Below are 24,936 nucleotides of genomic sequence, written 5' to 3' on the forward strand. Positions count from 1 at the left end.
AGCGGTGCCTTCTCAGTTGGAGCCTTGGTCCCCGACCAGGCCGGACTCACACCCAACCAATAAATGGCAGTTAGAGAAACGAAATGGGCTTTACAACTCTTTATATCGTGTCATTCGATTAAAGATTGACGGATGGATGTGGGAAATAAACAATCTGCGTAAAATGCGCCCGACCTTCAGATCAGTGGTCGGACCTTGGATCTATATTCTAAGACATAAATCTGCATTTAACATCTTAAATAGACTCGTTAGCAGTTAAACGGTCAAGTCGTCCCCAAAACAACGCGAAAGGTAACTTTAGTCGCACCGTGAAGCGTTGAGCGCTGAGGTCGGAGAGAGCGGGGGGAACAGGACCTGTGGAATTCGAAGCGTGACGACGAGCAGTTAAAAGTCATTCGTGTTCACAATGAGAATTCATGAAAACCAAACGTTGAGCTAAGCGTTGACTTACAGGTGCCTGATCCTCCTTCCCTTCCACCACGGGTCTCTCTCCGGCTCCAGGCTCGGGGCTTGTTGCAGGAAAACGTGAGCGTCGCGGAGTCCGGGGGGAGAGGAGCTGGAGAGGAGCCGGGGAGGAGCACTGCTCCTGCAACGCGCTGCTCTCCTCAGAGGAACATCTCAGTGGACACTCCGACAGGAACAAGGACCGAGTCTTCCACAAAACACGAGCCTCTGGTTCACACGGCGTGCGGATCGTGAACTGCGTGATGTTGCGGGGAGAGGACCGCCTCCTCCGAACCGAAAGTCCTCTCTGCTGCTCACGTGCACGCGCACTGCGAGGCGCGCCCCAGCATCCAATGGAGTCAGACATTTATTAGTCTATTATTATTATTCTTACTATTATCATTATTAAATATGTAGTCCTGTGTCCTGTAGTCCCATTGATGCATATGGTTAAGTTAAGGAATAGGGTTATAGATATTTAAGGCTAGGGTTTTGGTATGGGTTAGGTTAGGTATTGTTAGATGAAGTTAAGTTTAGGTATTAGGTTAGCTACGTATTGTGCTTCATCACATTTTAATGAATTATTCTTAACTTAACTTGTAGTAGGCCTATTATTATATTATTAACCAGGGTTCTGAGCCCGCTCAGCCTCTGGAGAAAGATCGCCCTCTGGTGGTCTTTTCTAATATTACCTGAACTTCAATTCACCTCAGTGGATTGTTGGTTTGGTTTGCCACAAATCGTCATCCTATACCTTACACAATTATATAAATACAACATAAAATGGAGAATCAGATGATCAAGGGTTCAGATGATAACGTCATGGATTATCCTTTAAGTCTGGGCGTTATATTGATGCACTGGCCTTGCATGGTTCACAAACACCCTACTGGGCTTCTCCTTCTGGCCCGTGGAACGCCGTCCATCCATACGGGCACCCATGGAAGAAAAATAAATAAATCCATACATATATATAGTAATTATACTAATACTGTTAGACTAGGAAAATAATATTTTTCCCATTGCGTTTCTCTAACGGCCCTTTGTTGGGCTGGTCGGGGACCAAGGCTCCAACTGAGAAGGCACCGCTACGTCTCCCCACATCACAACTGATCAAATCAATGTAGCAGAACGCATCAGGGGATCCCTGCCCCCTTGTGACCGCTTTACCCCGAGGTCAAAGGTTACCGATAGGGAACACTGGGAACAGGTAGGGTGGCAGTGCAAGGAATAGGAGACAGTGCTTATTTGAAAGGAAACAATATGGATTGGTCCATCACATCATGAGGAGTTTCATCTGTTGTTTATACCATCTGATTAACCAATAGGCCTACGATGGATTTATTGGGGAGCGGAGCTGTCCTCCCATCCTGTAGGCTATAAGAATAATTGTTATAAGTATATTTATCCTTTAACAGTTTATGCAGAAACGATTGACGTGAAATTCCCACCACATACTTGGTGTCAGAAGTGGCATCGCCGCTCTCCTCGGACCTCCGAACTACACGTCGACCGACTGATCATCCCTGCGGGTTACGGAGGCGACGACGGGGCACGGTACGGGACTCCGGGAGAGTGGGCCATCCGCTCTCTTTTAACACGGCGAAAATCACAGGCGATCATAATCTGAAAAAACATTGAGGAAGTATTGTATCGACGCATTGTATAGAAGTATTGTATAGATAGATTAGATGTTGGCCAAAAGTAAAATATTTATTAATAATAATAATAATAGGCTAATAATAATAATAATAATAGGGAAAACTTTTAGGTAATATGCATGCGTAAACTGTTTTTTACTTTTTAGAATTCGTATAAACTTTTAGATGATGCGCATCAGGTAGGCTATAGCACAGGACATTGTGTGGAGGATAAAAAGAGGTGAAACTGAGGTTTTATTTTTTTCAATCAGTCGTAGCCTACTTACTTTTAGGTGAAATGCATAGGCTACGTATTGGTAAAACTGGGGTTTACTTATCAACGTTTACGTGATTAGCAACAGGTAGCACAATAGGACATTGTGCGTAGGATTAAACTCGGTGTTTATCCCAACACGGAGGGCGTGTCAGGTACACAGTGTGTGTGCAACACCATAGGCTACGAACGATAAGTAGAATGAAAGACGATTAGGTCATCCGATTTAAATAGTTAGGGTGAGAAAAACGAATTGGGTAGAAAGTGTGATTAATGGTAACGGTCAAAGCAGAAGTGAATCGCCTAATTTTGAAAATGCATATTGTAATATTATGAAAAAGATAAGCCTAAAAGTGTCGAACAATTGGAGAAATTGAAAGAGCAAATGATAGTGAAGCAGAGAAAACGAACCCATGATTAAAGATAGGTCTAATAAGAGAGAGTCGGAGATGTATGTGTAGTGGAAGACGAGATAGAAGCTGGAGTGTGTGAGTGAAGATATGACATAAGGGATCCAAGAGACGACCTCATGAACATGATCCACGTCGCGCCCCGCTCCGTCCACCGGAGCCCCGCTCCGCCCACCGGAGCCCCGCTCCGCCCACCTGAGCCCCGCTCCGCCCACCTGAGCCCCGCTCCGCCCACCTGAGCCCCGCTCCGTCCACCTGAGCCCCGCTTCGCCCACCTGAGCCCCGCTCCGCCCACCTGAGCCCCGCTTCGCCCACCTGAGCCCCGCTCCGCCCACCTGAGCCCCGCTCCGTCCACCTGAGCCCCGCTCCACCGGAGCCCCGCTCCGTCCACCTGAGCCCCGCTCCGCCCACCTGAGCCCCGCTCCGTCCACCGGAGCCCCGTCCACCTGAGCCCCGCTCCGCCCACCTGAGCCCCGCTCCGTCCACCGGAGCCCCGCTCCACCTGAGCCCCGCTCCGTCCACCTGAGCCCCGCTCCGTCCACCTGAGCCCCGCTCCACCTGAGCCCCGCTCCGTCCACCTGAGCCCCGCTCCGTCCACCTGAGCCTGGGACGCATCGGGGGCGACTCGGGGCTGTCGCCGCGCGGCGCCGGGTTTACCAGTGCCCTGTGCACCTACATGCAGGGCCATAACATCAACAGCGATCTGGAAGTGCGGACCAGCCACATGAAGAGGACACCCAGGCGGCCGAGGCCCTGGGGGTCCAGTGTGAACAGTGGAGGGATTTGGGCCCCTGGTGGAACCCGTTCTCTACCTGTTGCATATCCCCTAAAAGTGGATGCGACTTATACTCAAAGTGATACCCAGTTTTACCAATACCTATGTTTCACCTAAGTTAGTACGACTAGTCTAGTAATAGTCTGACGTCACACTAATACGGAAGTAAAGCTTGAGCGCAAACGAGCGGTTTCACACACTTATTGAGGGGCGGATACTCCCCTCGGCTCGGACTGTACGAGGCATCTCGAACATACCATTAGATGTGTGTAGTTTAGCAGACGTAAAACAAAACATGTCATATGTCATCATACGTCATGGCGTGTGTCATATAACAGTCTAAAGCAAAGGGAAAAGTCGAAAAAGCATGATTAATAGAGCCGTCTATGTCTCCAATGGAGTGCGGCAGGGCTGAATTCTGTCCCCGCTACTATTCAATCTGTACATGGATCATCTATCTAAAGAGCTAAAGGAGTGTAGAACTGGCTGTTTGGTGGGGGATAGCCTCATTAATCATATGCTTTACGCTGATGATTTGGTGGTAGCCTACTGTCTCCCTCCAGTGCTGGCCTGCAGCAGCTTCTTAGAATATGCTCTCAATATGGCATAATGTATGATATTAAATTTAACTCAACGAAGAGTGTGGTACTGATTGCTAGAACCAAGGAGGATAGGAAGCTTGGCTCTCCTTCTTTCTCACTGGCAGGTGAACCACTAGTGTTGTAAAGAAGGTTAAATATCTGGGACATGTGATAAGAGATGAGCTCTGTGATGATGATGATGATGATGATGTGCAGCGTCAGTGTGGTAAACTGTATGGGCAGGCAAACATGCTGGCACGCAAATTCTACATGTGTAGGCCTACTAATGTTAAAATATCGCTCTTCAAAACGTATTGCACTCCACTGTATACTGCCCACCTGTGGTGTAATTATAGTAAAGCGAAAATTAATAAACTTCAAGTGGCATATAATGATGCTCTGAGAATTTTGCTTAAAACTCGCAGGGGGGCTAGTGCCAGTGATATTCGTGACAAACAATGTGCCCACTTTTAATGCTGTTCTGAGAAATGTTATGCATATAATGTTATGATTCATGTGCAGATTGACTGGGTCTTTGAACACGATTATTGTGTCTCTAACTGATGTTTCTCATCTTGCTTCTGGAAAGATTGGACCCGAAGCTTGTATGTGTTTTAAATGTGTTTGTATTTTTTTTGTATAATTGTTGATGCCTCATTTGCATCCTTCTCAAATGTTTTGTATTGTTTTATATTTTTATATTTTTTTTATTTTTTGGACCTTCCTGTGTCTTGAATAAAGTTGATTGATAATAGCATAGGAATATTTTATTGTAGGCTATTATATACAATAAATATACCATTTATGAGCAAATCAATTAAACAAACACATATGCACACGTATGTTTAGTTCAGAAGACCTCCTTCTGAGGCCTTCGTTTGTTTAGAAGCAGACCATGTCCATTATAAGGACCCCAACATGCAGCCATATGGCCTTAACACGACAAACATGGTGGCATAATATTTATTTTATCCTGTATTGTCTTGAAGTTATAATTGTATAACTATACATGGCATCAAACAGAAAATGATACACTTATCACAGCATCCTTAACTTCCACGTTGCCACTCTCAGATCGCGTTGAGATGGTCGCTGTTGCAGCAGACAGCAGTAACATGTTGGGGTTTCCATATTTGGGTATTAGACCCATTTAGTAGATCCTACATCCTGTCATGCGCTACTTAACTTACTTTACTCATAAATCATCCGCAACACACACACACACACACACACACACACACACACACACACACACACACACACACACACACACACACACACACACACACACACACACGCATAGAGCCCACCCCCCAACACACACACACACACACACACACACACACACACACACACACACACACACACAGTTTAATACTTTTATTTGGATCGTAACAAGTGGGGAGGTACAAATTATCCAAAACATTAATGGAAGCATTGCAGGACTAAGCAGGCTTGACCAAACAGAGAATGCCTTATGCTAATATAACTATTTTTATACAAGGATACATGGATACATTGCATCTTCTTCTCCAGATTGCTAAACACACACACACACACACACACACACACACACACACACACACACACACACACACACACACACACACACACACACACACACACGCACGCACGCATAGAGCCCCCCCCAACACACACACACACACACACACACACACACACACACACACACACACGCATAGAGCCCCCCCAACACACACACACACACACACACACACACACACACACACACACACACACACACACACACACAATTCGCTCAAGTTAGAAAGGTTATTCACAAAAAATTAATAGTTGAATGCAGAATAAAGTGAAAGCTTCCTGACTGACTAGTGTGTGTCGTGAAGCCTGACAGAAGCAGTCTCCTCCCCCCGACATACAGGAAGAGCTGCAAGTAGAACACGAAGTCGAACAAGTCCAAAACAACGCGTTCTGATCAAACTACACCAACTCCAAACGGACCTCCACCCGCCGTCCGGGAGCAGGACCGGTCTCCATGAATGCATGCGGGTTCTACTGTCTAAAGACGTTTTAGAAGGATTACCAAACTGGAGACGTTGTAACGCGTGGGCTGCTTCACCAAAATCTGGACTGCCCAATTAAATGGAAAGACTTGAATGAACTGTGAACATGTCGGAACACAGGTCCAGCTTCCTCCACATCGGAGACATCGTGTCTCTGTACGCCGAGGGCTCGGTGCACGGCTTCATCAGCACTCTGGGGTAGGTCCGAACACTATACCGAGAGGTGGGCTGCTTTACCGTCCGACTATTTCATATAACGATTCTGGCGGGTGTATATGTGTGTGTGTGTGTGTGTGTGTGTCTGTGTGTGTGTGTGTGTGTGTGTGTGTGTGTGTATGTGTGTGTATATATACATATAAATATACACCCGCCAGTAGGCCTATAATATTATTATAATAAGAGATATATGGCCTGTCGTAGTTTGCTCAAAGGAACTGCTCAGGTTCTGGCAAGGCCCTGTCAAGACCTTCTACATAACTGTTAGGAAGTGCTCTGCAGTTCCACTGGTAACTGTTAGGAAGTGCTCTGCGGTTACGCTGGGATGCAAATAACGCAGGAATGCAAATCATTTGGGTTTTGAGTCACTTAAGTGGTGTTTGATAACTCTTCAGCTCGTCTTCTAATGGGCAGAATGGTCATCTGCTGCCCACAGGAGGAGTCATGATCAATAGCCTGTTCAAAACCTTTGCTTTTTGTTCCACTTTAAATATACAATTACAAACACTCACTTCACGTGACTGCTAATAGTAGATATTAATATGTATCTGTTGTTTTATTGTTGATCATATGAGGTCCCTCAGAGAAAGTAGCTCATTACATGTCGTTAAGTTAAACCCTTTATGCAAAATCAGAGCCTTTAAACTAAGCTAAGTTAATCAGACATGACCAAGGTGACCTATCTTCTCAGTTCTACCTTCAAAACGGTTCTGTGGCCTCAGGTGGAACCAGGTCCAAGGTGGAACCAGGTCCAAGGTGGAACCAGGGCCCTGGTGCCCACTGGTCTTCAGAGAGCTGGAGATCTTGTTGGCTTTGATTCAAACTGCTCAACCCTATTCCAGTCAGTAGTGTGCTCTACAGCCATACTTCTGTAGTCGTAGCATGAGTAGACATGAGCTCCCAGACCGCTGAGGTGGATACTTGTACAACAGGATTGCGACACAGGGCAGATGCCAATGTTTTCAAGCCAGCGAGGCCACACAGGTTTTAAAATGCTAAGTGCGTAGCACCTCGCTGCATGCGGGCCGCTCTGTATGTGGCTTTCTTATCGTATCATCAGCCACTGGTGAGCCGATGATGTTTGATAGGTAGAACTTTAAAGGAACCTTTATCGGGGGTGACTGGTGTTTACAGCCTACAAGGGCTCACCAACCCTGGCAGAGAACAGATAGTATGTAGCACTCGTAATACTACCCTTCTTAGTCAACATACTACCCTTCTTATGCTTCTACCAGCACAGTGTACTGCAACCTCGGCTGCACACACACTACACAAAGCCCATGTTTGCTTAAGATAATGTCAAATCTGCACGTCTTCAGCTGTGCAGAACACTTGAACACTTCAGGTTTGCTTTTTGTAAGGGAACAAACACTCTCCTTATACATGTACGGTCGAGATATGCAGATATTATATAATGTGTTTGTTTTTGATATAATAATGTGGATATGCGAATGGGGAATGATGGGTTTACAATTCTATGGAAATAATGTCTATCCAAATGAATAACACGCCTCCTGACTACCTAATATAATATATATATAATAATCCTATCAACTACATAGAGATGAAACGTTCACACATAATGAAACAATAAAGTATCCACTCTTTTTCAAATTTGACAAATATTTAACAGTGAGGCCAATACAGTATTTTCTGGTCCACAGGCCGGTGGTTAAAGTGTAAGGGAAGCCACTGATCAGCTGGAGCTCAACACTATGAGCACCAGGGAGGAGGGGCGTGACCCCCCACCACGTTCTGGTGCTCCGTTAGCACTGTGGTTGTGTGTGTGTACCCACACACCGCGGGGTTAGACTGAGGTCCAGTCCCATTTCCCTCCCCTTAACAAGAACACTTGCTTTGAGTGCCCTTAGCCGCAAGTCAGCTACCGAGCTGGCTATCGTTCAAGGGATGATTTTAAGGGAAAATAGGCACTCCCCCTTACTCCAAGTTGCTCTAAGTATTGGGACACCCTACCCCTTCGTGGGAACAAGCAAAATCTAGGGTTAGGGCTCAGATGTAGGGGAAGGGGGCAGATTGGGACAGGGCCAAAGCCTGATCCCCCTTTATGTTTCTGTATTCGTCAAGCATGTGCAGAACGTAAAGCAGTCAGAATGACGTAAAATACTGCCCTGATTTAATGGTGCTTGGGAGAATAGAGGGAAATACCTATTCATAGACATTTTTCTCTCGTCCACAAATATATATCGTAATATTGAACTGCCCTGATTGCCTGACATCCTCCAAACATGAAAGGAAGTCAAGCTTCACACAACTAGGATTGGTTTTGATCCATTAATGCCTCATATCTATAGTGAACCTCCTCACGTTGTTGTGCTGGGTCATGACCTGCTGTTAGTTTATGTTTAACTCGGTTCTGTTTGAGGTGTGCTGGTTGTCAGGTGAAAACAAACCAAGCTAATTTCTCTTCTTTTCTCTTCTTTTTTTTCTCCCGCTGGGCTGTGAGACTGTGTGGTTAATTATTTATGAGCTCAAATGACTTCTACCTGCCTTTCCGGTTTGCCTTCCTGTTTAGGAGTTTCACACTCAGCGGTACTTCCTATTGGGTCCTAGACTGCTGACTGATAGGCTCCTCAGCCCCTGGGGGGCGGCGGCCTCAGGTCCTGAGTGCGTCATGGCACACGGGGAGGCCAGAAGCATTCTGGCGCCTTCCAGCTGTGTATGAATTGGGGAAATTGTGTGATGAGTCACCTCCTTGTTTTTTGCCTAATGAAAAGAATGGCCTATGCATGTCCCACTGCTGTGCTCCAACACTGGGTGTAATGGTTTCTTTGTGACACAGCTGACCAATTGACACGTAGTAAAGAGTTAATCTTGTCTCTGTGAAAGTACCTTTGTGGTTTTTGTTCATGAAAAACACGACTGAGAGATTGAGACGTTTAATACCAAAGTACTAGCAAGAACAGCTAACGAAACCATAATATGCATCCCATCTTCTACTGTTTTAGTTGTTTGTTTTGGTGGTTTCGGGAGGCATGTGCAAAGCATACTCTAGTACTACACAGCTATGAGACCTGTTCGATACACGGGCCTCCACTGCTTCCGAACGGTCACCATGAGGCTTTCAGTCGGCACAGACCATTAAGGTTTACGTCTTTACATAGCTGGATCACATCCATCCTAGCATTAAGCGTACAGTAGAAGTGTACCTTGAGAGTATCTCTGGCTCCCTGAAGCTTGTCTTAGTAACAGTTGCTGGTCTTGTGGTGGACAGTCCAAAAGGCCTGCGTGGTGGAAACCTTATCAAGCAGACGCCAGTGAGTAGTTATCATGTACACACAGGAGCGCCCATGTCTTCCTGTAGTGACGAGGCTTCCCGTCTCGGCACCACGGCCCACTCAGAGACTAACCCCTTCTAATGCTCACTGCTACATCAGCTTCACCGCTGGCCTTTAAACTGAACAACCGCTGCACTCTTTAAACATTCCCAACTACAGCTGTCACTATGGTTGTGAACCAGATGATGGAATGTTTGAGGAACACAAAGCAGTCCCCCCACAGCTCCATCAACCCAGGCTTTATTGGTGTCGTCTCATTTCAGAAATAATTTAGTGCATGGAGAAAAAGGCGGGGAAATCTTGAAATGAACTCACTGCTGAGGGAGTCATGTTAGGTGGAGCTACGGTGGCGTTTGTTATTATATATGCATTTCAAAAAGTGAAGACTGCAGCAAAGAAAGACGATCCTGGGTGTCTGCTTAACCTCAAGGCTTTGATCTCCTCCACCTCCCCAGAGACCACCTCCCCAGAGACCACCCCCCCAGAGACCACCCCCCCAGAGACCACCTCCCCAGAGACCACCCCCCCAGAGACCACCCCCCCAGAGACCACCCCCCCAGAGACCACCCCCCCAGAGACCACCTCCCCAGAGTCCACCCCCCCCAGAGACCACCTCCCCAGAGACCACCCCCCCAGAGACCACCTCCCCAGGGCCTCCAGAGACCACCTCCCCAGAGACCACCTCCCCAGAGACCACCTCCCCAGAGACCACCTCCCCAGGGCCTCCAGAGACCACCTCCCCAGAGACCACCTCCCCAGAGACCACCTCCCCAGAGACCACCTCCCCAGGGCCTCCAGAGACCACCTCCCCAGGGCCTCCAGAGACCACCTCCCCAGGGCCTCCAGAGACCACCTCCCCAGAGACCACCTCCCCAGAGACCACCTCCCCAGAGACCACCTCCCCAGGGCCTCCAGAGACCACCCCCCCAGAGACCACCTCCCCAGGGCCTCCAGGCCTACTGTTGGTCTAAGGGCCCTTTATGTGTTAGGGATGGGGCCTCCAGGCCTACTGTTTAAGGGCCCTTTATGTGTTAGGGATGGGGCCCCAGGGCCTCCAGGTCTACTGTTGGTCTAAGGGCCCTTTATGTGTTAGGGATGGGGCCCCAGGGGCTCCAGGCCTACTGTTTAAGGGCCCTTTATGTGTTAGGGATGGGGCCCCAGGGGCTCCAGGCCTACTGTTTAAGGGCCCTTTATGTGTTAGGGATGGGGCCCCAGGGCCTCCAGGCCTACTGTTTAAGGGCCCTTTATGTGTTATGGATGGGGTCCCAGGGCCTCCAGGCCTACTGTTTAAGGGCCCTTTATGTGTTAGGGATGGGGACAATGTTTTGTACCATGTCTGGTGGTGTACATCACTGGCCTTAGTTTTGTCATTATTGATATTTATATTTTAGATTTTAAAGAATATTGTTTTGATGGTTGTCAGCCAAGTCTCCACTTCAGAGACATTTATTTATTATTATTCATGTTCAACAGAACTTACCCAGTTTCACCGTATCCCTTTCAAGTGTGTGTGTGTGTGTGTGTGTGTGTGTGTGTGTGTGTGTGTGTGTGTGTGTGTGTGTGTGTGTGTGTGTGTGTGTGTGTGTGTGTGTGTGTGTGTGTTTCTCTCCAGGTTGGTGGACGACCGCTGTGTGGTCCAACCAGAGGCCGGAGACCTGGCCAACCCACCCAAGAAATTCAGAGGTGTGTGTGTGTGCAGCCCATAGTCAAATCATTTATACACACTCCAGTGGAAGCAGTGTGTACATGCTAGGGCTGGGCCCTTTGGCCTGCAAATAAAATCTCAGGTTTTTTAAAAACCAAACCCGATTAACGATTTGAATCTTTTTTTTTTCTATAAATGTATATATATTAAATATATATATATTTTTTAGTTTGAATTTTATTTGAAGAATAACAATGATTAACAAAAGCGACATTTGGTTGCCACAGACTTTAGGCAAACTCTACACACTCACTTTCTTCAGCGCATGCTGCCATATTGATATTTTACTCTTTAAAAAAAATCGTCTTAAACCATAAATTCGAATTACGATTAAAAATCGATGAATCGCCCAGCTCTAATACACACTCCACCATAGGTGACCTATGTTCTACCAAAGTGAGGTTCCTTTCATCAGTGTAACCTTCTAGTCCTTCTAGGAACTCTTTCATGTATGTCCTCCTAGGCTCCTAGCCTCCATGTCCACTGGACTCCAGAATCCAAAACTCTTCTTGTTTGTTCCTTTAAACGTGGTAATGATTCTTACGTGATCGTGAACATCATAATGGATGGCATTTTGTCACTTTTAACTGGTGGCGCTGATGGTGTAATGCCAGGCACTTCAGCCCCACAAAAAAGACTCGCCTGCTTTCAGCAGAGAGGAACTTTCATATGTTATATGATTATTATGTTGACGAACATATAAGACGTTTTAAACCAAAGAAAACAACTCTATACACTATAACAAAGATGTAATTAATAAATGATTGATTCATTTCTCAGGTAGAATATGGGTGGTTGCTTGTTACCGTAACATACTTCTTTGTTGCTTTTCCTTTATGATTGAGTCATGTGAAGCCCTGTGTGGCTCTGGGGACTCAGCCAATGACACCCGGCCCTCTCTCCCCAGACTGCCTGTTCAAGGTGTGTCCCATGAACAGGTACTCGGCCCAGAAGCAGTTCTGGAAGGCCAAGCAGGGGAAGCAAGGGAACACCAACACACAGGGAGAGCTCTTCAAGAAGCTACAGGTGTCACACCGCTCTGATAGGATTACACCTCTAATACAAGAAGTGTCCTTCAATGTTATTTTGAAAAATGTTTTTTTGTTCCATTACCCAGCATGCAGCAGAGCTGGAGCAGAAGCAGAACGATTCGGAGAACAAGAAGCTCCTGGGGGAAGTGGTTAAATACAGCAGCGTTGTTCAGGTACTTACTATTATCTCAAACACGTCAGTCTCCAAAACTTCTTATCCTTTTGTGTTGACCAAGGTTGTGTCTCTCCAAGCCAAAGCTTGACACCTAGATGTACCTGCCTTTAAACAATGTATACCTTCTAATGTATAGAGTAACAGTACAGTAGGCTGTCTTCAGTCGGCAGAATACATGACAGAGATGTAAACATTTCAATCACACGGCAAGACACCATCATAATATTGATATTAAATCGACCAGAGTGTATGTATGTTATTGATATCCAAGAATATTCCCTATGAAAGCCAGTCATATCATACAGCAGGTATATTAACAAATAGGTGGTTTATCAGCTTTATTATTATATCACATTGACACACAAGGCTTTTGTAGGAAGGATGACTTGTATGTCAATAGTTTGAATGGAAGGACCTCAATGCACAGTGATAATACGATTATACTGGTAACTAATACTGGTCAGTAGCTAGTGACATCTGATGAAGGTCTGACTCTGACGTGTTAAAGAGTGTTATCAGGTCCATCCTTACACCACAAAGCAGTTGATGGTATGATGTTCGTGTGTACAGTGTTGATAAAACCCTTTTATAAGACATTATACATTTATCTCTTGGATAAATAAAACCTTGAAAAAACAACCAACCTTGGACTGTTTAAAGTGAACTGGTCCCTGGTATTTAAAGTGAACTGGTCCCTGGTATTTAAAGTGAACTGGTCCCTGGTATTTAAAGTGAACTGGTCCCTGGTATTGGAAGTGAACTGGTCCCTGATATTTAAAGTGAACTGGTCCCTGGTATTGGAAGTGAACTGGTCCCTGATATTTAAAGTGAGCTGGTCCCTGGTATTGGAAGTGAACTGGTCCCTGGTATTGGAAGTGAACTGGTCCCTGGTATTGGAAGTGAACTGGTCCCTGGTATTGGAAGTGAACTGGTCCCTGGTATTGGATGTGAACTGGTCCCTGGTATTGGATGTGAACTGGTCCCTGGTATTGAAAGTGAACTGGTCCCTGGTATTGGAAGTGAACTGGTCCCTGGTATTGGATGTAAACTGGTCCCTGGTATTGGAAGCAAAAGCAGAGGAAGAATTTCCCCCTCAAAGGGACAATAAAGGAGAACTGAACTGGTTTTGTAAGGTCCCTGGTATTGTAACTGGTATTGTAAGGTAACTCTGGTGTTTTTCAGCTGCTGCACATCAAGTCCAACAAGTACCTGACGGTGAACAAGCGTCTCCCGGCGCTGCTGGAGAAGAACGCCATGCGGGTGTCCCTGGACCCGGCGGGCAACGAGGGCTCCTGGTTCTACATCCAGCCCTTCTGGAAGCTCCGCAGCGAGGGCGACAACGTAGGTACCGGGGGTCCCAGGGGAAACCACCACTGGGAGGGACCTACACTAGTGTGGACGGGCTCGGGGCACGGCTCATTCTGGGGCCGTGAAGGTTGGACACATAATGATAATGACACATCTATTCAATGATTGGATTATGTTTTAGTGAATGTGGCTCAGTCAACATACTAGTGAAGTAAAGGATTTCTGGAGACATATCTTCAACCCTGGACAACAACGATGTAGCATAGCATCGCAGACGGAGCACAGACTGCAGTCAGTCTGAACCGCTCAGCGGGCTTTAGATCACCAAGGGGCGGCACCAAGGGGGCGCAGACCACAATGCCTCTGGACGCCATTGGATAGGCCTACGACCAATCAGAGCAAGGGAACGGGTGGCGCAGCACTGAGCCACGAAAAAAATACGTCTTTCTTCTCAACACAAGTGCGGCTGTTTGGTCTTCTTTTGGTGAAACTATACCGACTGTTCGGCAGCCATCTTTGTTGTTGTTGTTGTTGTTGTTGGAATGCCTCTACGGCACGTCATTGTTTGCATCCCGCCTCCTATTAGATAAAGGTTGTGATTGGAGTCATGTTTTTGTATGGGAGGGGAGCCAGACCTTATCTGCAGAGCAAATCAACAGGAGCTTGGTCTGGTTCAGGCTAACAAAGACATGTTGGTACAACAGTGTTTACAAGCACACATGACTGCATGTCACCACCCGGTTATAAACACCCTAAAGACTTTAGATCGCTTCTGCCTTTTTAAACACTCTCATTGTTTCAACCCTCTAGTTCCTCTAGTCGAGGCTTTAGAGGCTGACCTGTGAGTCTGCGGACACAATGTGTAATCTCCCTGTTCCCCCACTGTCTCCCTGAAGCTGCTTGGTAAACGTGGCCTGTGTGTCTTCCTATGACCATTAAATCAAATACTTTGCCGTCTGAAAGTGTCCTACAAGAAATAACCTTTCACCTGGAACCAATGTAATCCCCTCCCCCACCGATGGACATAAAGTGTTTAGGTTATTGCATTACAGCACAGTTTAGTTGAGTTTTTCCTGTCCTATTAACATCTGTGATTTTTGTCCTTCTCTTTTGCTTTAGCTTCCTTTTAACGAAGGTATTGCTCTTGTTCGTGCATGTGGTTTTTGTGTTTTCTCTGACATAGACAATAGAATTTTGACAGCATGGTTTATTGCATGCAGTTGTTGAGAACCCTTGACTGTAATTCCTTCTAGCTACGTGTTCAACACGTTTACTACAGTGTGGAATGGATTGGCTCAACACTTAGAGCTGCGCTATGCTTGTTTGTGGCTGCATGGATGAGATATGATTGGACGAGAGAGAATTCCGATTGGTGGACAGAAGGTGGCAGTAGCTGCGACGCAGCAACACCACTGGCTGGTCCTGGCTCGGCGTTGACTCACGTTGTATGAACTGACCTGTTGGAACACCTCGGGGTGCCCAACAGGTCCTCACACCAAGGCACTGAGAGATGCTCTGAGAGATACAGTTTGTTGTGTTGTTGGTAGTATGCATAAGGTAGATAGATCTCCTTGCATGGGCACATTGTCGTGAGTTTAAAGTTTTAGCAATGCTGTCCGGTTCCTTTCCATGGGTGTAAAAGGTTCTGTGCTTTGAGGACAGGTGGTGGTTGGAGACAAGGTGGTGCTGATGCCCGTTAACGCAGGACAGCCCCTCCACGCCAGCAACATCGAGCTGCTGGACAACACAGGCTACAAGGAGGTAGGCCTCCACCGACTGAACACAAAACACCTGACTCAGCATTGTCTACAAAGACAGGGTTGGAAAACATATAATGTATTAAAATGATACTAATAAGATGCTTATATAAAATGTTGCGGTATTTTAAAGTTTTCGTTTGGTTCTCCTTGGCGATAGGCAATAATTGTTCCCATAGAGCTCATGGGTGAAGCTGGCGTCACCCACTTGGTAACGTCGGCCTACAGCAGGGCTTTCATCACGGGCCATAGGCTCGTCACCATGTTACCTCATGTGGCCTTAGCTAGTGACTAAACAGATCTATTCAGATCAACATCTTCCACATAAGCTTTGGCGTAGGGCTGCACAATATATTAAATTGTTATCACGATGACGATATTGGCTTCCCGCGATAAAATGTACGTGATCGCGTGATATTTAAAATGCGTGCTCGCCCCCCTAAATTCTTTTTATTAAATAATGCATGCTCCGCAAAAAAAAAGAAAAGAAAAAATAAGCGTGCCCCGCCCACGCTGTATACGCTCTGGCCCCGCTGCAAAGCAAACCAAGCGCTCCTTTATTTGTCTGCGTGAGTCCAGTGCACCGCAGCGCGACGCCTGAAACCAAGTCTACTGGAGGCGGTCTGGACAAGGCTTAATACTTTGAAAGAAAAGGAGCAAAATTAAAATGTCTGACAGCAGAAGTGGAAGAGCTCGTCCCTCGTCGCGGATCATCGTCTGTTATCAGGAAATATTTTGGATTTAGGGCAAGCGATATTAACCAGCAACAAACAATATGCAGAGTGGCGTAGAGTTGTGTCAGCGCCGCAAGGCAACACAGCAACTTTATTCAGCCACCTGAAAACATGAAATAGAGTGAGGCGAATGCATGAAGGCTCAAAGTGTTGCATCGGCTGCTAACGCAAGTTGTCCCACGTCAACTCAGACGTCCATAAAAGCGCGCCTGTACAGCGCCACACCGGATCCATCCAGGTCACAAAGACACACCGAAAAGATAGGTGTCCAACAAACACCATCAGTAATGTGAAGCATAGTCCTGCATTGAATTGTTCTGATTCTGCTGCATTCTGTGATGGTATATTTATTTTGGTAATCCTTTATTTTGGGCACGATTTTATTGAAGTCAAAATCAAGAGATTTATTTAAACTCATCTCTTCATATGGGTATAATGAATAAAGTGAAATATTTTTTCTTTTGCTTCTAGGAGGTCACATAAATAAACACTTTATTTACAAGTTTAACAAATCTTTTACAATTTAAACATTGTAAAATCTGTATTGTGTAGCACAATGGATCACGGATGTTAAAGCACTGTTATGTTTATGTGACCGTTCAGAAAAATATGTCAATCAAATGAATAATCGTGATATCAATATTGATCAAAACAATCGTGATAATCATTTTGGCCATAATCGTGCAGCCCTACTTTGGCGTCAGACTTAAATAGTTGTCTAATCTTTCACTGTCATGACAACCTCATTGTTTTTATATTGTTAATGGCTTATTTTCCTCATCATTTATCATTATTCCAATCAAAATTCATTTTCACAACATAACTCGTAACCCATATGTTTTTGTCTTGTATACGACCAGATTCTGCTCCTCCTGTAGCCCACTGGTTCTCAACTGGTCTCGGGACCCCGTGTGTCATAAGTCACTTAGTCCCAGCCCAAAAATCGATATATTATTTTACCAATATTGCATAAATCAACGATGCCTTCCTGTCCTGTTAAAAACATCACGCAAACAAAAAGCTGCACCAGTAGGTGCTCAGCTCAGTGAAACCGTAAGCATTGAAACCTCGATTTGAATTGAGGCTTGGCCTCTGGTCTGACCCACACTCTGGGCCCTTCTGACGAGGGATCCACCCACATGGGTTCTTTAGGACCCAGACCCATTTTCTTCCGTCAGCCTTAGCCGATACGCCAATACTGATTTTCTTGAGCCGATATTTGGAGCCGATACTGCTTTTACTCCCTCAATTTATGTCATAAAAATGACACAATGATGAAAACAAATGTTAGTTAGTAAGTCTCAATTTAAAAAAAGTAACATTTATTGATCTGTCTGTGAATCATGGCGGGAAAAAATAATGGAAGAAAAATTCGGCCAATACGATACACGTAAAAAACGCAAATATCGGCCGATATATCGGCCAATCACTACTTCTGACCCACTAAGGGTCACGACCCACCAGTTGAGAATCCAAGATCCAGCCCATAATAATCCCCGTCTTCTCTCCATTGTGTCCTCTCTGTATCCTAGGTTAATGCCGTCAACTGCAACACCAGCTGGAAAGTGGCCTTGTTCATGAAGTTCAGCGACTACAGAGAGGACGTGCTGAAGGGGGTACGTGGCGCTGCGTCCCGCCATCGTCATGTCATTAAAGAGCCCATATCATGTTTTTTTTAATAATTGCACTTGGGGGTACTACTAGAATAGGGTTACATCATGCCTGTATGTTAAAAATACCCCTTATTATTCTCACACTGTTCATTTCTGCAAAACCAATTTCAGCGTCTTCCTGTCTTGTATCATGTCGCTTTAATGCCCCGCTCCCGAGTAGCCCAGTCTGCTGTGATTGGTCAGCACGCCCACTTTGTTGCCATTGGTCGAACGCCCTCTGCAGTCTGACGTCACAATTACAGAAGTAAAGTTTTAGTGCAAACAAGCTGTTTCACGCAATTATTGAGGGGCGTTCTAGGTGGGTGCAAATACTCCCTCTGGCTCGGACTTAGATTTCTCTAGCGAAGCAGAAGTAAATCATGTAAACATACGTCTTATAACAGTCTAAAGCAAAGGGAAAAAGTGGAAAAAGTGTGATTTCCCCCATTTAAAGTGAATCATAAAGCTATTTTATGCTGAGACTAAAGAGAGGCTGAGGACAATCAAAGCATACACTTCAAATACTTTCTAGTGCTGCACAACCTAAGGCAACAACTTAAGAGAATGCAAAGTAGCCATAGGATTCAGAGACATAACGTTGGGTTATTTGTATCTTTTTTATGACCATTCTGTGATTGTGCAGTTCCAGTAAATATATTTTATCCCAGTGCTTTCCGAAGGCCACCACTATGTCTACATCTCCTCCCCACTATGGTCCCACTCAGTAAAGTGTGCTCTAAACGGCTGCTGCTCCATAATCACACATCAGAGCAGGCGTTGAACACATGATGAGTGGTGCTGTGCTCTCAGGGAGACGTGGTGAGGCTGTTCCACGCAGAGCAGGAGAAGTTCCTCACGGGAGACGAGTACAAGAAGAAGCAGCACGTGTTTCTACGCACCACGCTACGCCAGTCAGCCACCTCCGCCACCAGCTCCAAAGCCCTCTGGGAGATAGAGGTAACCAACACTACACCAACAAGTGGGCAGCGAAATAAAGGCCTTTTTGAACTTGTAAATAGTTAATGGCGTTTGTAGCCTACCCTCAGATGTATACTCATTCTTGCATGCAAGTCTCTTGAATCATAAAAAAATATAAACATTGGTAGTATGCAAATGATTCTAAAGAGGTCTACTCTCTGTGACGACGGGGATTTTACCCCTCGGTTTTACACAGGCAAGACAGTGAAATTGCCAGGCGTCTTGGCAGTGTAAAAATGCCTAGACATTCCTGTACATTTCACTGTATGAATGGCTCACAAATACGGAACAGAAATCGGCAGTGTGCATTAGGACCCATGTATTTCATTATCACCCTGTTCCTCCCATAAGGTAGTTAATTATCACTCTGTCCCATAAGGTAGTGCATTATCGCTCTGTTCATTATCACTGTCGCTCCCTACAGGTAGTGTATTATCACTCTGTTCCTCCTACAGGTGGTGCATTATCGCTCTGTTCCTCCTACAGGTGGTGCATTATCCCTCTGTTCATTATCGATCTGTTCCTCCTACAGGTGGTGCGTTATCGCTCTGTTCATTATCGCTCTGTTCCTACAGGTGGTGCATTATCACTCTGTTCATTATCGATCTGTTCCTCCTACAGGTGGTGCATTATCACTCTGTTCATTATCGATCTGTTCCTCCTACAGGTGGTGCATTATCACTCTGTTCATTATCGATCTGTTCCTCCTACAGGTGGTGCATTATCACTCTGTTCATTATCGATCTGTTCCTACAGGTGGTGCATTATCGCTCTGTTCATTATCGATCTGTTCCTCCTACAGGTGGTGCGTTATTGCTCTGTTCATTATCAATCTGTTCCTCCTACAGGTGGTGCATTATCACTCTGTTCATTATCGATCTGTTCCTCCTACAGGTGGTGCATTATCACTCTGTTCATTATCGCTCTGTTCCTACAGGTGGCGCTCTGCGCTCTGTTCCTACAGGTGGTGCATTATCGCTCTGTTCATTATCGCTCTGTTCCTACAGGTGGTGCATTATCGCTCTGTTCATTATCGCTCTGTTCCTACAGGTGGTGCATTATGACCCGTGCCGTGGAGGAGCCGGACAGTGGAACAGCCTCTTCCGTTTCAAACACTTGGCAACAGGGAACTACCTCGCTGCTGAGGTAATGAGTGTTTGAGTATATGTGTGTGTTTCTATATATGTGTGTGTGTGTGTGTGTGTGTGTGTGTGTGTGTGTGTGTGTGTGTGTGTGTGTGTGTGTGTGTGTGTGTGTGTGTGTGTGTGTGTGTGTGTGTGTGTGTGTGTGTGTAGTCCACAGAACCTTCTTGTGTGTTTGTGTTTATGGTCTGAGGAGTGGCGGCTGGTGTTTACACATGAGAAACACGTATAGTTCTATGAGTTAGTCCTAAATATGTGGTGTTATTTTAATCCTGACATTGATCTGATGAGGTTTTTTAAAACAAATATTCAGTTTCGTTTTGTAGATCTTTTTATTGTTTTAATTAAATACTTTTTTTTATTTCAAAGAGCAAATAAAGCCAAGTGGAACTCAACAAATCAATGGCTATCCAGAATGAGCCACGCACGCACACGCACGCACGCACGCACGCACGCACACACGCGCACACGCACACATACACACATACACACATACACACATACACACACACACACACACACACACACACACACACACACACACACACACACACACACACACACACACACACACACTACAGCGTTATACGCATCCAAGAAGCTTAATTTCTCCGCCGCAGTGACCCTCTGCCCAGACCGAGCTCCACACTGATTTTAGTAACCGCATTTAAATAGCATTGATTACTTTGTTAACGATTATGTACGACATATAATAAAGTAATAGTGGTTGCAGTAGGTGGCAGTATTCACATCTTTTTGGAGCACCATTCATTTCTGAGTTGTGTTTCCATGGGTTCAGATGTTAACCGGGCTGCAGGGACGTCAGGCTGCTGAAGACAGTCTAGCATTAACGCTTCTGACCCACTGTCTCCGCCCGTCCTCCCGTAGGGTTGTCAGAGATGAAGGCCTCCTTCTGCCGCATCGCCACGACCACAGCATGTGTCTGTTAATGTCTGTCAATTTGGCATGATATGTCAAGGGAATTAAACCATCGGCTTGTGGGTGCACACAGCTATATCTATCTATAAGAAAATACCCTGCTTCACCTACTGCCCTACCTTCCAGATCAGCACGACCAGAGGTTCAGTGGTGAACACATTGTTTCCATTATTAATTGTTTCCACTACCGCAGTGTTCAAGCAGAGAACACCAAGTAGTAATATCAAGCTGCAAGCTTAGGGCAATTAATATCTTTTAATGTAAAGCACTAACTGCAAAGCACGGCACCCTTTAACGAGTCCTCTGCTGCGTTGTCCATACAGGTGAACCCCGACTTCAAAGATGAACCTGCGGAGACCAAGGGGGAGGTGAGTCACCACAAGAACCTTCACATCCTGGACTTAAGGGTCACCTCTGGTCTGAAGGCGGCAGTGCCCTCCAGCGGCTCTATGTCATGTTAGGACTAAGGTGGAAGCAGGCCTGCTCTGAGCTGGTAGTGTGACACAACGTGCTGGCGGCCGTCAGACTGGGGAGCAGCGGCAGCCCTACTCAGCCTCACTCTTTCTACACTTTCAGGTCAAACTTCAGGCCTCCTTGTTCTGTAGTTATGCAATCCTCACACACACACACACACACACACACACACACACACACACACACACACACACACACACACACACACACACACACACACACACACACAGAGGAAGCCACAGGAACACACACACACACACACAGGAACATAAGCACAAAAGCACACACACACACACAGGAACACACACAGAGGAACACACCAACGCACAAAGGATCACACATACACACGCACACAGGAACACACACAGAGGCACACACAAAAGCACACACCGTCTGCCAAACTGGCTGAACCCTGAATCCATATCCAGACTCTCCCAGCTCCTAGCTGCCTTCCTCATTTGTATTCTGCCACTGTAACACACACACACACACACACACACACACACACACACACACACACACACACACACACACACACACACACACACACACACACACACACACTCTAAAGCTCCTCTCAGACCCTCCCCATGCTCCTGCATGCACATGCAGCAGCTCAGACACACTAGGGGCTTACATAACGTCTGTGGCTGCTGCCCTCTGAGGGAGACGTGCTGTCTGATTCTCCTCCTTCAGCCCGCCGCTACCCAGCCGGGGGCGGAGGAGGGGGGAGTAGGGGAGAGGGGGGAGGAGGAGGAGGAGGAGGAGAGGGGGGAGGAGGAGGAAGAGGAGGAGGAGGAGGAGGAGGAGGGGAGAGGGAGGAGGAGGAGGAGGGGAGAGGGAGGAGGAGGGGAGAAGGAGGAGAGGGAGGTGGAGGGGAGGAGGAGGAGGAGGAGGAGGAGGGCAGAGGAGGAGGAGGAGGGCAGAGGAGGAGGAGGAGGAGGAGGAGGGGAGAGGGAGGAGGGGAGAGGGAGGAGGAGGAGGAGGAGGGCAGAGGAGGAGGAGGAGGAGGAGGGGAGAAGGAGGAGAGGGAGGAGGGGAGAGGGAGGAGGGGAGAGGGAGGAGGAGGAGGAGGAGGAGGAGGGGAAAGGGAGAGGGAGGAGGAGGGGAGAGGGAGAAGGAGGAGGAGGGGAGAGGGAGGAGAAGGGAGAGGAGGAGGGAGGAGGAAGGGAGAGGAAGGAGGGTTTCGAGGAGTGTGGAGGAGAGGTGATGCCGGTGTGTGGGGGACCTCGGTGAATGCGGAGCGCTCGGGGAGAACTGAAGCCCCACCACTAGTATCTGTTGTCCTCCAGCGGCCCACGTCAGCACCCCTCCTGCAGGAGGACAGGCTGTATACACTCCTCAAGTTAACGTGTGTGTGTGTATGTGTGGCATATGTAAAAAGCATAATACCATTCATTAATTAATCAACTTATTAATATGGAATAAAAATGAAGCTGAAATGTTTTAAGAAGCAGGTCTGATGTGATTTAATATCTGCGCTAAATGCCGTGGTCTTTCCCTCCACGCGGCTCCCGCCGGCGGAGCAGAGCGCCACCGAGACGCTGTTCTCCAAGAGGCGGCGCCAGGCCGCCGACAAGATCGCCTTGGTGCTCGTCTCTGTGCCGCACGGGAACGACATCGCCTCGCTGTTTGAGCTGGACGCCACAACGCTGCAGAGGGCCGACTGCCTGGTGCCCAGGTACGCACGCACGCACGCACGCACGCACGCACGCACGCACGCACGCACTCACACTAGCAGGGCGGGTGGTAATATCTAATGTTGATATTTTTTCCAATATTTGAATAAGTGAAAGTCAGAATGTTTGTGTGTCTGTCAGAGTGACGCTGTGTGTACGTAACGCGTGTGGGTCTGTTGTGTGTAACGCATGTGGGTCTGTTGTGTGTAACACGTGTGGGTCTGTTGTGTGTGTGTCTGTTGTGTGTGGGTCTGTTGTGTGCGTAACACATTTATTGAACTGTCTGTAAATCATGCCAGGAAAAAATCTTAAAAATAAGTAAATCTGCAAAAAAATAATAATAATCGGACGATACCGATAAAAAGCGCACGTAAAAAACGCAAATATCGGCCGATAATATGGTCCGGCCGATGTATCGGTCGATCACTGGTCTGCTGTGATGCAGGAACTCGTATGTGCGTCTGAGACATCTGTGCACCAACACCTGGGTGACCAGCACCAGCTACCCCATCGACACCGAGGAGGAGCGGCCCGTCATGCTCAAGGTCAGCCGCACGCACAACACTACACAACACTACACAACACTACACAACACTACACCAACACTACACTACACTACACAACACTACACTACACCAACACAACACTACACTACACTACACTACACCTACACTACACCAACACTACACTACACTACACTACACCAACACTACACTACACCAACACAACACCAACACAACACTACACTACACCAACACTACACTACACTACACTACACTACACCAACACTACACTACACTACACTACACTACACTACACTACACCAACACTACACTACACTACACTACACTACATTACACCTACACTACACCAACACTACACAACACTACACTACACTACACTACACTACACCAACACTACACTACACTACACTACACTACACTACACTACATTACACCTACACTACACCAACACTACACTACACTACACTACACCAACACTACACTACACTACACTACACCAACACTACACTACACTACACTACACTACATTACACTACACTACACTACACTACACTACACTACACTACACCAACACTACACTACACTACACTACACTACACTACACTACACCAACACTACACTACACTACACTACACTACACTATATTACACCTACACTACACCAACACTACACAACACTACACTACACTACATTACACCAACACTACACTACACTGCATTACACCAACACTACACTACACCAACACTACACTACACCAACACTACACTACACAACACTACACAACACCAACACCTACACTACACTACACCAACACTACACTACACTACACTACATTACACCAACACTACACTACACTACACCAACACTACACTACACCAACACTACACTACACTACACCAACACTACACTACACCAACACTACACTACACAACACCAACACAACACCTACACTACACTACACTACACTACACCAACACTACACTACACCAACACTACACTACACTACACAACACTACACAACACCAACACAACACCTACACTACACTACACCAACACTACACTACACTACACTACATTACACCAACACTACACTACACTACACTACACCAACACAACACAACACTACACTACACTACACTACACCAACACAACACCAA

At 46.5% G+C, this 24,936-nt stretch overlaps 1 protein-coding gene across 4 annotated transcripts in view; it reads left to right on the forward strand.

Moving 5' to 3' along the window:
* The first annotated feature begins 6,051 nt into the window (after positions 1–6,051).
* The window catches only part of itpr2 (inositol 1,4,5-trisphosphate receptor, type 2), an 82,119-nt gene continuing 63,234 nt past the window's right edge, over positions 6,052–24,936 (forward strand). For all 4 annotated transcript variants that reach the window (XM_084477044.1, XM_084477046.1, XM_084477047.1 and 1 more), the window contains exons 1-12: positions 6,052–6,367; positions 11,294–11,364; positions 12,294–12,412; positions 12,504–12,590; positions 13,775–13,933; positions 15,563–15,661; positions 17,924–18,007; positions 18,854–19,000; positions 20,072–20,167; positions 21,426–21,470; positions 23,106–23,257; positions 23,701–23,800. In XM_084477044.1, the coding sequence (XP_084333170.1) occupies positions 6,276–6,367; positions 11,294–11,364; positions 12,294–12,412; positions 12,504–12,590; positions 13,775–13,933; positions 15,563–15,661; positions 17,924–18,007; positions 18,854–19,000; positions 20,072–20,167; positions 21,426–21,470; positions 23,106–23,257; positions 23,701–23,800 (1,251 nt within the window). In that variant the 5' untranslated portion in view covers positions 6,052–6,275. The remainder of the gene's footprint in view (positions 6,368–11,293; positions 11,365–12,293; positions 12,413–12,503; positions 12,591–13,774; positions 13,934–15,562; positions 15,662–17,923; positions 18,008–18,853; positions 19,001–20,071; positions 20,168–21,425; positions 21,471–23,105; positions 23,258–23,700; positions 23,801–24,936) is intronic.

This window comes from Micromesistius poutassou, assembly GCF_964030765.1.
Source record: "Micromesistius poutassou genome assembly, chromosome: 13".
NCBI classification, from domain to species: domain Eukaryota; kingdom Metazoa; phylum Chordata; class Actinopteri; order Gadiformes; family Gadidae; genus Micromesistius; species Micromesistius poutassou.